Source organism: Anarrhichthys ocellatus, unplaced genomic scaffold, assembly GCF_004355925.1.
Source record: "Anarrhichthys ocellatus isolate YVR2014 unplaced genomic scaffold, GSC_Weel_1.0 scaffold30, whole genome shotgun sequence".
NCBI classification, from domain to species: domain Eukaryota; kingdom Metazoa; phylum Chordata; class Actinopteri; order Perciformes; family Anarhichadidae; genus Anarrhichthys; species Anarrhichthys ocellatus.
In genome coordinates, this window is record NW_022280060.1 from 4,977,852 (window position 1) to 4,992,101 (window position 14,250).

General features: G+C 43.8%; 1 protein-coding gene across 2 annotated transcripts; it reads left to right on the forward strand.

Moving 5' to 3' along the window:
- The first annotated feature begins 6 nt into the window (after window positions 1-6).
- Window positions 7-14,005, forward strand: ell (elongation factor RNA polymerase II). Of its 2 annotated transcripts, none has more exons than XM_031863966.1 (10): window positions 7-2,108; window positions 3,265-3,428; window positions 4,557-4,807; window positions 4,911-5,035; window positions 7,464-7,545; window positions 9,266-9,869; window positions 10,151-10,217; window positions 10,781-10,952; window positions 11,065-11,109; window positions 11,200-14,005. In XM_031863966.1, exons 1-10 carry the CDS (start codon window positions 1,960-1,962, stop codon window positions 11,302-11,304), a joined length of 1,764 nt encoding a protein of 587 aa, XP_031719826.1. In that variant the 5' UTR covers window positions 7-1,959; the 3' UTR covers window positions 11,305-14,005. The 2 variants fall into 2 exon arrangements, with proteins under 2 accessions (XP_031719826.1, XP_031719828.1); XM_031863968.1 differs by having other exon boundaries at window positions 2,023-2,108; window positions 2,447-3,428.
- Window positions 14,006-14,250: the final 245 nt, after the last annotated feature.

Here is a 14,250-nt window from a genome sequence, read left to right on the forward strand (position 1 = left end):
GTGTGTGTGTGTGTGTGTGTGTGTGTGTGTGTGTGTGTGTGTGTGTGAGAGACAGGAGTTGCTTCTCTGTTTGCTGTAATTAACATTTTTAAAGCAGAGATACAAGTGAATATGTGGGTAAATGTGTCATCAGAACTATTTCCTCTTGCGAGCATGTTGGCACGGGCTGGTTGAATTCCATAGATTCAGACGTCATAACTTGGCGAAGGATGTGGTTTATTTACAAGAACATGCAGAACTTCTAATGGTTGTGGTTGCCTGAGGCAGGTCAGCTCCTCACAGGGGTTCAGACCATCCTCTGTGATTTGGGTTTACGTCTCTGCTCTGAGTGGCGCAGTGTTTTCGGGTCGGTCATCCGTCCGTGTGTGATATCTGAGGAATGCCTTAAGGAAGTTCCTCAAATTTGGCACAAACATCCACTTCAGAGTGAACTGATTAGATTTTGGTGGTTAAAGGTTACTGTGACTGCACAGAACACAATGTCACACATATATCTAACAGGATAAAATGATGTGGTGGCAACATTTTGGACAGACATTGGTGTAAACTGCAACTTGACTGGTTGGCAGAAGCATACATATTCTACATTATTCTTCTGCTGCCAAAATAGTCTCCACCTCCATCTTCTGCCACGGCAAATGTGTACTGACCAGCATTCTGTAGCGTCCAGTCAACAACCTTGTAGTGAAGTATCGTCTTTATCCTGTGTTAACTGTCATAATGATGATAATAAAATCAATTAATATTATAATGGTTGTATTTTCAAATTCTATCTCTTATTGATTTATCTGTATGAGGTGAACTGCAGGTGTGTGTGTGTGTGTGTGTGTGTGTGTGTGTGTGTCATGTTCTACTGCAGTAGAGCACTATGTACCACTGAGAGCACAGGTTTTCCAGCAGGGCAAATAAAGGACACTGTATGTATTTATAGCAGGCCACCTGCAGCCTTTACACGTGTTGGGACCTCTGGTAAACAGAGCTGCCTACAGTCTGAACGCATGTCAGTCCCAGCTGCACTGAAGAAGAAGCCAGTGAGTCACAAGGCTGAGCCTCTGATCTGGGTTAGGTCAGTGGCGATGAGGTGCTCCAGAGGACCTGTACCGCCAATCCAAAACCATCTCCTGTCACCGTGGCTCAGTGCGGTGCACCGTCCGGGGCTCTGACACCGCTTATAATTCGTGTTCATGAAAACGGAGCTGAGCAGGGATTCATCCTGCCCGGCCCTCCAGGGAAGAAAAAGAAAAACCCGGCATCTGCATCCCAGCAGTCTGATTAGAGGTTTCCAGAGATTACTTAACGGTGGTTAACTCCAGTTCTTCTGTCGTCTGCTAAACGCAACACCTGTAGTGTGGGAGGAACTGGGGCTGGAATAGGATGTGGCAAACTGCGGTGAAGGCCAGAGACTGCAGAAAGACACAGTTCATAGTTCCTCTGTTACTGTAACTTACCTGCGGTTCCTCCTATGACACGTTGGGAACATCATTAGGAACACTCTGCAGTGTGCAGACTGTCCTAGCAGAAGCAAGCTGGAGGAATATAAGGCAGCAGATTTTTAGCTGCATTTCGTGAGGTTATCGGCTTCTTTGAAGCCAGCAAGAAAATGCCTGAGGCTTACTCGCAGCTTTGCCGAGGCAGAGCCAGGTTTTCAAGCAATAGAGAACTGTCATTTGTTTATAGTACTGAATGCATCAAAAAGAAAAATGAGTTTAGGTCTACAAATAGGGTGTGGAGTGCAGTTGGTCACCCTCTCTTGGTATCTTACTGATGTTGATAATATACAGCTCCAAAAGAGATCGGAGAAAACGCATGTACGTATGTATGGCAGCGTGGTCAATAATGGAACTATTATTGAACTATAGTTTTAGTTTGTTCAAATGTGATTTATTAAGAGTAGGTTGGAACTTTGAAGTGTTGTTCTGACACCAAATAATTAAGAACCGGTGTATTGATTTCATAATCATGTTTTTCGTCTTTTGTCTTCAACAGAAAATTTCAATACCACGGTCGGAAAATTCCAGTGAACTGCAATCGTTTACTTTTTACCTGTCGAATGTGGGCAGAGATAACCCCCAGGGCAGCTTCGACTGCATCCAGCAGTACATCACCAGGTGAACGCAAACACTTGACTCTCACTCACTTTCATCAAATGTGCAACAGATTCACCGTCTGTAATGTCAATATTTGTACACCGTGGCGATGGATTTGAATACTTAATTTTGGCTCTGTGTAAAGTCTTTGCAGTTGCAAAATGAGTGTTCCCAGGCAGGCAATCTGTATGTTTGACCTGGTTAACTTGAGGGGACTCACGACCTCTGTTGAACACACTTATTAAACAATATGGTTTTGCAAATTCTGCACAGTTGCAAAATTTTAAAAAAGCAGTGTAAATTAAAGCGAGTGCGTTCTTTAATCTTTGTAGACAAGTGTTGTCTCTTTGTGTTTATAGCAGCTGCAATGACACACAACCTGCTGATGATGTGGGTCCATCCCCTTCTAAGCATCCAACCCATTAAACTTGCTCTGCAGACTTTCTCTGGCCAAACATAGTGTGTCGATTTTGTTGCCTGAGTCACGCAAATGGGACCAGATGTCTGCGTTGGAAGAGGAAGGAAGTCGAAAAACAGAATAAGGATCAACAAGAAGCCTCTGCCTCTCTGACCGTCCAAGTTTCTGACCCCATTATTCAGAAAATATTTCTTAACAAGTGGGTCAGGTGGAGGTCATCCACGTCTCTGACTGGATCCGAATCAACCTCGAGTTCCAGTCTGAAGCCCAAATGACAGAGCTCCGCTTCCACCGACTGCGCCGGCACCGTCTCGTTTTCTGCCAAATCCTCATCAAAGTGGAGGAGAATCAAAGAGAGATGGAAAGAATGGGCGTTGATGCGGCAGTGACTCGTACTGTGGGATCCCACAGTTGGCTGGAAATTTAAAAAAAATAAAAGTTGTGCACTCGGGGAGTTTCATGGATCTCATCTGAGCAGGAATGCACAGTGAAGGGATGGCTTATTGCAAATAGTGAGAGATTTAAGGTTAATACTGAGAACTTGTAGTGGCGGATGTATGGTCAGTGTTTTAAAGTAGCATGCCCTAAAATATTACGTGAAATCTGTTTATTTCTTGTCTATCTCAAATAACTGTCCAAATATTCATGGAGCACCTTTTAAAATAAGTAGCGATTCCCCTCTAATCTTTTCCATTGTCTTTCTCTGGATGCTCAATCCCGGACTTCCTCTCTCAACATCTCCCTTTTTTGTTTTGGCAGTGAAGGGAGCATTCAACTGGATTGTTTGGGTGGGATCCAGGACAAGATTACAGTGTGTGCCACAGACGACTCCTACCAGAAGGCCAGGGAAAATATGGCCCAGGTCGAGGAGGAGACTCGCAGTCGGAGTGCCATCGTCATCAAGCCCGGGGGGAGATACGTAGGTGAGGAGACATGATGGCACAGATGCATGCAGACCACCAAACATGCTCCCGTCAGCCAGACATAAGACCAATATTTGATAATAACTCAGCTTTTGGTTGATGGAAAAGAGGAAATTCCGTTTAAACAGCACAAAGGTGTTGTGACTTGACAGGCACGTAGTGGCTGGAAGAATTTCTGTGCCTTGCAAACGGCCAAATGGCCCGTGTGTTTGTGTAGCCTTCCTCGGCTGGTGAATGGGTTCACATTGCACCAGACAGGTTGTTTGGGTCTGGGGCTGAATGGCAAAGGGCCAGCACACTGTCAGCATGCCTCATCTGTAACTGGGACTATATTGAATTTGATGGTGGTTGCTTCCTCAATGGTCGCACAGCCAATGTGCCACACGCACGCTGATCTTCCTTCTCGCTAACCCTTATGAATGTAATTCAAACGCGCCGGGGCCAAAACAACCCCGGGCGTAACGCGTCAACTGTCTGACTTCTTGTTTTGGTCTCCGACCTGCACTATAAAGCACATCGTGCTACAGCTACTGTAGAAAAAAACCCCACAGCAGTGCAGCCTCATTGCCTGCAAAGAAAGAAATCCAGTGTAAGCCTCTTCACTGCTCAGCAGTGAGTCAAAGAATGTCTAGTCCATGTGTGCCGTGGAGCCAAACAGTGTTTTGTTCTCAGTAGGAGGCAACACAAAATTCAGGCTGAATCACCTTTAAAAGAAGGTCTCAGTGGGAGAAGGTGGTGTTGGCTGATGTTTGTAATGCGAGGTGAGTTCTGGTGGACGTGGCAGCGGTTGAGATCAGTGCATGAAACATCTTTTATGAGTCATCTGCAAGATCCCTCAGCCGTTATCAGTCACTGAGATGAAAGATGTTGACTATTTCTCGCTGAGATAATAGTTATTTTCTGTTAAGAAAACAAGCGAGCATTGGCTGCCAGCCAAAAAGTCACAAGAGTCCTTTTCTACCAGCATTTGTTGCTTCAGTGCTAGATTTTAGTCCGAAATTCTACCTGTGGTTGAAATTCTCAGCAATGGTAAAGTGTTTTCTTTTTTTGTGTTAAAATACAACTTGACCAATCCTTACTCAACTGTTCTAATGCGAACCTCCCCCCCCGTCTGTAACTCCACCTCAGGTAAGAAGGTTCAGATCCGGAAACCGGCACCTGGCCTCTCGGACGTCGCCCCGTTACGGAGGACGTCTCGGCCCGTCATCATCTCTAGCAGTACGCTGAAGAAGGGCACGCCTCAGCACCGGCCGCTCCGAGAGCGCCTCACACACCTGCTGGCCCTCAAGCCTTACAAGAAGGCTGAGCTCATCCTGAGGTTGCAGAAAGATGGCCTCTTGCCACTAGACAAGGACTCCCTGGATAGCTACCTGCAACAGGTCTCACACACACACACACACACACACACACGTATCGCCTTTGTTGCCTCTCAACAGCTGCAGAGGCGAGGAGACTTACCCATGCTTCTTTCTCATTTCCTAGGTGGCGAACCTGAACGGGAAGGACAACACCTTCACATTGAAGGACGTTTTGTATAAGGAGATCCAGAAGGACTGGCCAGGCTACACAGAAGGAGACCAGCAGCTTCTCAAGAGAATCATGTTTAAGTATGTCAAAGATGTGGCTCACTCTCACCTTAAAGCCACACGTCGCCCTATTCTGACCATGATTCTCCTCAGCCATAAATCACTCGTGCTTATATCAGTCTACTCTCCTCTGAAGGGTCAGTTTTAGTTTTTTTTTTTTACTGGTTACAAATAGCTGATACTCTTGCATTGCATTTCTATAATAACATATTTTGTGTGCGTGTGTAACTTTGCTAAATCTGACATACCGCCATTGTATTTGCTTTAACTGGGTAGACGGGTAACATTCCTGGGTGTTGAGTACGAGTGTGTGACACTGCAGAGCGCCTTGTGTTGTTGTTTGTGTGGCGAGGAGGAGGCCACAGGGTGGTGACTCTGGTATTTAAGAATTTTAGAGAAACGCCCTTCTATAGAGGAATGACATGTATGCGTTCCCTTTTAAATATCTTGTCACATAAACAATTAAGATGAGGGGTTTTTGAGACATAAGGATTTATAAAGCTGTCATGTATTTCATTCTGTGCACTTCTGGATGTGTAAAACCCACCTTTTTTTTTTATATTTGTTGGACTGGCACGTCGTCTGTGTCCCCCAGGAAGTTTTCTGTGTGCTCCACAGAGTTTCCTCTTTTGTTGACGGCATGAGCTGCTGGCCTTCTTCCCAGTGGAAAAACTTGTTTTCTCGGGATCTGGGACACTAAGGAAAAGCCGGGACACTAAGGAAAAGCCAGATCCCAGCCAGCTATAAATAGACTAGGAAGCAATGCTCCGACACTCAATTTGTGTTTATGTAATGGACTCAAGAATAGCTGCTATCCTCCGTAATTAGCTTACCTGGGGTACAATGCTAAAGGCAGCTAGACACTGGAGAATCGTCACACTTTAGTGCAACTACTTAACCTGAGATGTCCAGCTTTTGTTAAGACTGCTACTAACACAGCTGTGTTTTCTGTTGTATTGGGATTTTAAAAGGGGCCTTTGGTGTTTTATTCTCCTCATTTACATATATAGAGACTCAAATGCTTCACAGTTCATTAGTATATTAACACAAACTACAGCCTTTCTGGCACAGTGCCATTAAAGGTTCTACAAAGTACTCATTACAGTATTGCTTTATTGCATTACAGTGTTGGATTTTCTGTGTGTGCAAGGCATGCATATCCACACATACTTGCAGCCTATTTGTGCATCTCTCTTTAATCGACACTTTGAGCTCTTTTTTTTTCTGTGAGTTTTATCAGCTGACTAACAACCTAATACCCCCCCCGCTGCTCCTCCAGACTTTTGAGCTAATACAGTAAGTCACGCAGGAGAAGCACAGCAACGCGATTGGAACGCACATGATGCAACAGTGTTCCAGCACATGCTGATCCGTGTGTGAGGTGGCACCCGTCCAAGGTTCAGCCATATCGCTCGGCCTGCCTCTCTGACTGTCCTCACCGCAGACACAAACGCACCAACAACCACACACACACAGTGAACCAGGGTGGGGCGTCGACAAAACTCTGCGTACCCAACTGCCCCCTTCTGATAATGTTGTCAGCTGTGACAGCAGCATCTCCACATCTCAGATTATAATGTCGTGTTTGGAGCAGTGGATTTTTTGTTCCCGTCGGTAAACATGCTGCGTGCTGAAATACATCTTTAATAATTCATTCTTAACTGCGTGTTATGTTTTAAAACAAGCCTGGATCAGTTGGTTAAACACTATTCATCATCGCTGGATAGCTTCTGTTTGGCACAGCTGTTTTGTTTTCGACACTTGCTGTGTGATAGATTCATCTTGAGTTTGGGGGGAATCCATTGGATCAGGGATGTTCTGCACCGTGTAGTCAATGGTTTGGTGTTTGTATTGTCTGATAAACCGACAACATGCGCACACAAAGTGAGCCGCGCTACCATATTCTGTCTCTCTCGCCATGTCACCTTCTCACTCGCCTTGAACTCGCTGCCAGAACTGTTCAAGCATTAAATGAACATGCAGCGAGCTAACACGTGACCTGTTATGTGGAAAAGAGAAGACGGCACAATTGGATTATTAAAACTGGTATACAACTTGTGAACAGATTTTATAATGATTTAAGTTATTCCCTGTCATGAAGTGTGTGGTTATGGTGAAGTGCTGCTTTGTCAAGTAGGCCCTCATTTCCTCTGTTGTCATAGCTACCCACTTCACAAAGCCACTCTTGTGACTTGTTCTTTAATGCCCTCATACTTTGTCACTAGAGAAATGGCAGCTACGTAGCTTTTACTTTTTTGTTCAAGCTCTTAAGGGCACAAATCTGGCTTTAACCTTTGATGTTGCAGAAAGCAGCACTTGAGGGAGATGCTGCATCACCTCAACAGGTAGTTGAATAGATCCCGGTGACGCTGGTATGCAGGTTACAGTAGAGAATCTGTAGAAATAATATCAAGATTGTGTTCTTATCCGCACGTGTTCCCTCTCTTAGGAAGCAGAACCAGACCCTGAACAGCTCCGCCCCTCCGCTGGAGAGCCCGCCCAAAGAGCTGGCTGGCAGCTCGCCATCTCAGGTGAGCTTCCTGTTCCCTCCTCTAACTTTCCCACTCACTTCCATATCACTTAGCTTCCCCTCACATTGGTACAGTAACTGTTCTGGAATTGGGGACAAAGATGTCCACCGGTTTACCTACAGCCTTGTTAACTGGGTTGTCCCTGCATTCTGGAGGTTTCTGGTATTTCCCAGAAAAGGGGTTTTCTAAATCCTCTCTCGGCCTTTTCAGTGAATTCCCTTTTGCAGGAAATGTTTTCTGAACTTTTTGCAGTTGACCTGTATTACTTACTAATGGTTATGAGCTTTTAACAAACATACATTGTTTGCATGAGCACTGAAGCCTTGTTATTAAACTAAATGGCCCCCTTGGTACACTTTAGTTTATTAAAACTCTTTTTCTCTCTCCTCATTGCATGATAAAAATTAATTTTATTTTATTTATTATTATTTTATTTTTTTTTAAAAGGAGAGTCCAGACTCTGGAGTCTAACCATTGTTTACACTTCCATTAGGTAGACGGAGGAGGAGCTGCTCAGTTTACATTAATAGCTCCTTCCTCTCAGGTTCTTCTCACCTCAGACACCTACTGTATGGCTGCTCCTGTCCGGTCCCTCCCTCAGTAAACACAGTACACAAACAAACGGTTCCCCGGGCTCTCTTTTTAGATTCATTGGTGTACAAAGAGCGCACCACAGCAGGTAAAGGCTGTGTGTAAACCTCAGAAAAGGTGATGGATAAATCAGGGAGAGCTTCAGGGCAAACGGGGTGAGACCGTGTCCACACATAGACGGATAAATGACAAGATAACTTCCATCCCTGCTAGCATTTCAAAAAACGTTTCCCGTTCACACTGGTTTACAGAAACAAAAGTAAGTGGCTAATAGCAAATAATAGAACAGCTATAACAGTCAGCATATTACATCACTGTAATGCAGCCTTTAAAACTAGGCAAGACGACACTTATGCCATATTACAATATTTAGAGATCCATAATGTAAGACGATATCTTGTCTCATATCACAATGTCGATATAGTAACAATATATGGCCCGGCCTTAATTACAGACATTATCCACTGGACTGTGGATCTCAGCCCCACTTTGTTCTGTCTCGTCATGCTCTCCACCGTCTCATACATTTGGCCTCCTGAAAATACTGATGCACAGCACAGGACGGCATCCATGCAAACATACATCAGCATTAGTAAAAGCCTTGTCTACTCTACAACATTAGTGTTGTTTTTTCCTACTCTGCAGTGTCTTCTACTAGTTTTTGGGTGTCGTAAGAAGAAGACCAACAGTGTGGAAGTAGTCTAAAAAGCTTTGCAGGCCCAAAAGGAGCTCCTCGCTGGTTTTCGTCGTCACAGAACCCAAAAGTAGTACTGTTGGCACAGCCGCCACACAGGGATCGGGTCAGCCACTCCCAACGACATAAGTGTGGGCTGGGTCAAACGGGGCCCGTCTGTAATTTAATCCCTGGTATTGTGAAAAGACTGCACAGTCATCATATGCTCATTGCTACTAAGAACACAGATCCTCTACTTCTCTTTCTTCTGTGTTGCTTTCTCCATCTGTCTACTTGTTCTAGATCCTGTCTTCTGAACATTCCCTTGTCCCCCACAGCTCGGACCATTTTTGTCTGTACTTTTCCTTTCACTCGCTCTGAGATGAATTGAATTCATGTTGAACCCTATTTTGGGTTCCGCTACTAAAACTGCTATTTTTTTTTTCTTTCTGCCAGAAACGACCTGCTGCTGACTTCATCGACCCTCTAGCCAACAAAAAGCCCAGGATATCGCATCTCGCCGGCAAGGCTGCAACAGCCCCGGTTAATGGCAAGCTCAACTCCTCCAATGGGAGAGGGGAGGCAGGTGGCGCTCAGGCCGGAGTGGCGGTTTCAATGTCGGACGGCGGCACGACGTCCAGCTCCCAGCAGCTCCCTCTACTAGACATCCCCCGTCCTTTCGAAGCACTGTCGGATGTCAGCAATGACTCCAGCCACAACGGGAGAGATTGTGACTCTCAGGAAACCGCCGTGTCTGAGAGGCTCAGCCAACAACCGACGCTGCTCTCGGGCCCGGCGCCCAGCATCGGCACACCGTCTCCTGGACACACGGGCCCGGTCGTTCCTCGGGACAAGAGTCCTCCGTCTCTCAACAACAAGTCCAGGAAGAAGTCAAAAAAGCATAAAGACAAGGAAAAGAGCAAAGACAAGGAGAGGGTGAGGGAAAGGGCTCAGGAGAAGGAGAGGAAGAGTCGTGGGGAACGTGTGCCTGAGCAGAACCAAGCCTGCGAGCTGAGCCCAGGAAACCTCAAAAGCAACAGTATTCCACACAAAAGCACAGGTGAGAGCAACACACACACACACACAGCATCCCTTTTCTTCTGCACAAAATGTCCCATTTACTAACGTCGGTTTCACAGCTCTTGCATCAGATAAGAGATTTCTGAATAAAAGTAGTTCTCTATGTGGCTGGACACCAGTTAGTCATCACTGTGAGAGAGTGATGTGACCAGTTTGTGACTCACTGATTAAATGGAGACCCCTGCTGTTCAGTGTTTACGCCTTCAATAGCCTTCAATAACCTCCAATACACACCTGTGAACCTGTGTGACTTTGTTTCAGATCTGAATGGGATGTGCAACAGTACCAGTATTCCTACGTCGTCACCTGAGGTGGCAGGCTATTTATTGTGAGTATTAAATGCAGATTTAGACTTTACAACCCCTGGATGGACCTGTGAGGATAATAACTTATCGTATTCTATGGACATGACCTCCATCATTTTTACGTTATCGACTTATATGACAAAGCCGAATGAACATGAAATCTATGATGAGACACGTTTCGCTGTCACTTCTGGTCAAGTGCAATTTTTGTTAACGAGCGTCCATTTTATTTATTGTTTTGGTGGTGTGGTTTTTATTTGTTTAATTTAGTTACTTCGGATATTTTAAAAATATTTTCAATTATATTTAATTTCAGAATTAAAAGTGAATTGCTCTTTGAAAGTTTGTACTTGCATTATTAACATTATATCAGTGGCATAAAATATTCTTAAAATGAGAATATTGATGATTGTAATTATTTCTTGGACAATATATCGTCCTACAAAGGTTATCGTGGCAGGCCTTCGCCTGGGATAAATAAATTTCATTGTTTTGTGTTAGTACTTTTAGTTAGTTTAGTTAGTTAGTACTGACGAGACTTTGATGTATTCTTTGTGACTGTTTCTTCCTCTTCTTGCCCTCCTAGGAAGTACATGGTGATCGTCTCTCCGGAGCAGCGTCAGAGGTATAAAAACGATTTCAACTCCGAGTACAGTGAGTACCGAGGTCTGCATGCTCGGATAGACGGCATCACCCGGCAGTTCACCGTGCTCGACAATGAGCTCAGACAGCTCCCTCAAGGCACAGACAAGTACAAGGTAGGTTAGCTAAAGCACAAATTGTTAGAAAACATTTTGAGTAACTTAAAAAGATGCTCAATCAGTTATATTCATAACCCTTATCCTTTTTTTATCTGTGTTCTCTACATAGACAATCCACAATCAGATACTTCAAGAGTACCATAAAATAAAAAAGGTAAGTTTAAGTCCCGCTATAATAGACATTGATGGCTTATGGTATGTCAGTACGTTATCAGATCCTGACTCTTTTTCATGTCCCTTGCAGACTAATCCAAACTATAGCCAAGAGAAGAACCGCTGTGAATATCTACACAACAAACTGGCATATATAAAGAGACTTATTGCCGAGTACGATCAACAGCAACTTTAAAAGTAGTTCCGACATTGTTTCCCTGTTGTCTCTGGAAACCAAGCAGATAAAGGAAAACTCTGGATTCCGCCTGTGCTAAAAAACAACAAAATGTTCACATGAAAGATGCCATGAAAGGAGTATTCCCCCTCATTGGGGCCAAAGGCTCGAATGAAGACTTAAGCAGGACACATGATATTTTTCTCTTTCCTTCCCCCCCCCCCCCCGTTTCTTTTTTGGAGGACGGGGTTGTGCCTCGTGTGGCACCAGGTCCGTCTGTGTAGTAACGATGCATCCAGGAAAAAAACGGCTCCGCGTGGCTTTATTTTTCTCAACAGCCCAACCCTGCTATGTGAACAGAGGTCTAAAAGAGTCGAACATGGAAAACTTTCTCACTTTCTTTGGAGATAATCCAAATAATCTTTCCTGCTTTTGAAACTAGATATTTGAGACAGAGATGTAAACTGCGGACTCTACGCCAAATGCAACTAATTTATAATGATCACTTCCCCCCCCCCCCCCATGTACTGAAACGAATGGTTATGACTTTGAAGTTATTTTTCCGTTTTTTCCTTTTTATTTATTTTTGACACTTAATTCAGGAGGATGAGTCTGTTCTACACTCCTCGGTATCAGTACTTTAAAAGCTGTCTCTTCTCTTTCTGTCCTCGCACCATGAATGTCAGCCAGTATTTTATTCAGAAGCTGCCTTGCCCGTCGAATTGTCAATCTGTTGGCGTTAATTATATTTCGCTCTTTTAAAGAGATGCAGATATTTACCATTGAACAAATCGCGACAATGCGTCTAAATGCACACGGTCGGCTGCAGGTTTGTGTGCTCGGCTTTTCTTTTCTGGAAAACAAAAAAGCAACCTGTGCAGATGTCTTAACATGTGAGAAGGTCTGCAGTCACTGTGGAGCCGTAGACCTTCTCTAAACACGGTCCTCCTCACTCAGCTGTGACGAGCCGCAGTGCTTGTTCACCGATTTCCAGCAGTTGGTCCTGATGTTCATCATAATGTATCGATGAACTACATTCAGCTCTTAATTGGTTGTCTTTCCAGTTTAGGTCCTGATGGCTTTTTGTAGCAATAGAATAATTCAAAGTTATCGGAAGAGTAAAAAACCGCCAGCGCTGCTCTTCTTCATGCTTCAGTAAAATCCTCTTAATTGTAAGATGATGCAGACGGGGGATGCGGATCTGTCTTTTTCTTTTCATCCTTAAAAAAAAAAAAAAAAAAAAAAAAAAAACTAGTTCTCTTCCACAGATCTGCTAATTTACTATCATTTACACAAGTTATGTTCAAATAGTGTTCACAGCGTCTTTAAGAAAAAAGAGATCAAGCTGTTAGTTTCGTCTGCTCATCGACCCACGTGATAGTCCATCGAGACGACTGTTAAGATGAAGCCATCCTCCATCATGTTACCGGGTGGAGGCCTCTCTCACCTGCGACCAGTTTTTGCCTTTTTCAAATGTGATGTCAGATATTCACCGAGGTTGACCTGAAATCTATTTCCCGGATCAGCTCTCGCGACAGATCCACTCGCCGTGTCCGAAGACTACTTAGAACTGCTGTATCCTGACTTCACCCGATGAACGAGCGAGTTCAGTCAGCGACTGCGTTTCTTAATAACGATCTTTTTATGTGAAATATGAAAAATCAGCACTTTTTTTCTCCTGATCTTGCTGTTACCTGGGGGGGGGGGGGGGGGTTTGTCCAAATGACACTTTTCTCTTTGTTCATCAGAGTGCATGCTTTATGAATGTGTTACAATGAACAGTCTTTGTATCTTTACTTGAAGAAAAAAAAAAACTAAAAAAAAAAAAAAAAAACTGCCCAAGGATATCGAAAGCCAAGCAAAGGCCTAGTTCAACTGAATTTAGTATGTATCGATTCGACGTGGCTCTGACCAGCATGTATACCAAAGTGCTTAACCGAGTGGGATGAAACAAAACGCTCTACCAAATGACAAAGGAACATGTCACAGTATTCTCTTCTTCCTGTTATCATTTCATTCGTCATCATTTATCACCCAGTGGAAACTTTCCCCGTGTTTTCTTGTGAGAAGTCGGAGGCGACTCCTTTTGCTCCAGATGGGGATTTGCATGACTGGGCTCGAGTGTTTTTTAAGGTAATGTCAGATTTCAGATTATGTAACCCTCCTAATGCAAACACTACATTAAGGCCAATGCTCCAGGACTCACCGGGTCTAGGCTGAGGCTGGATCTGGGTCTGGAGGGACACGACGTTTGTAACGGTGAATATCTTGTTACCAGAATCGGCATTGCCCAGTACTGCAACCTTTTCTTTTCTTTCTTTTTTTTTTTTTTAACAAGAAAGACACTTTTCACTCACTGTATCTTGTTTTCTAGAAACATTCTGACATAATTCCTGTATAACAACTCTTATTACGGTCAGATATCCATTGTGAATGTGCTCATCAGTGAACACGCTTTGCTCCGACGGAGAGCAAACTGTTTGACAGTAACGATATGCCAGCACAGGAGTACCGTTGTATGAGTTGATTGTGCCAAAATGACCTGTTGTATAGGTTTTTCTTTTCTTTTCTCGAGTATATACATGCTGCTGTATAAGCAAAGAGGGCTTTGGAGAAGAGTCATGAAATGTTGGCGCTAAAACCCAAAGCACGCTTTTTGAAAACCATGAGGGACTGGGACTGAAATTGATCTTTGTTTCAATAAAATTCTTTAAAATCCTGATTTGTGGAAATTCTGAGCCAGTTGTTGCCGTCCGATATTGTAATGAAGTAGAATTTTAGTATTAGTTGGTGCATAGAAGATTTTGCTTTATTGGAGTTTTTGGTACTTTTAGTGGGGGTTGCGATCCAGTATTAAAGATAACTGTTATTAAAAAAAAAATGAACTGTTAATAATACAAATGATAATATTGTTTAAATATTCCAGCGCCTCTTCAATCACCACCTGCCTACACTTGTATTTTGTGT

Coding starts and splice junctions, on each gene's coding strand:
- ell (XM_031863966.1), top strand. CDS start 1,960: ATGTTTTTCGTCTTTTGTCTTCAACAGAAAATTTCAATACCACGGTCG. Junction 5,036..7,463: donor CTCAAGAGAATCATGTTTAA/GTATGTCAAAGA, acceptor TCCCTCTCTTAG/GAAGCAGAACCAGACCCTGA. Junction 10,218..10,780: donor GAGGTGGCAGGCTATTTATT/GTGAGTATTAAA, acceptor TTGCCCTCCTAG/GAAGTACATGGTGATCGTCT.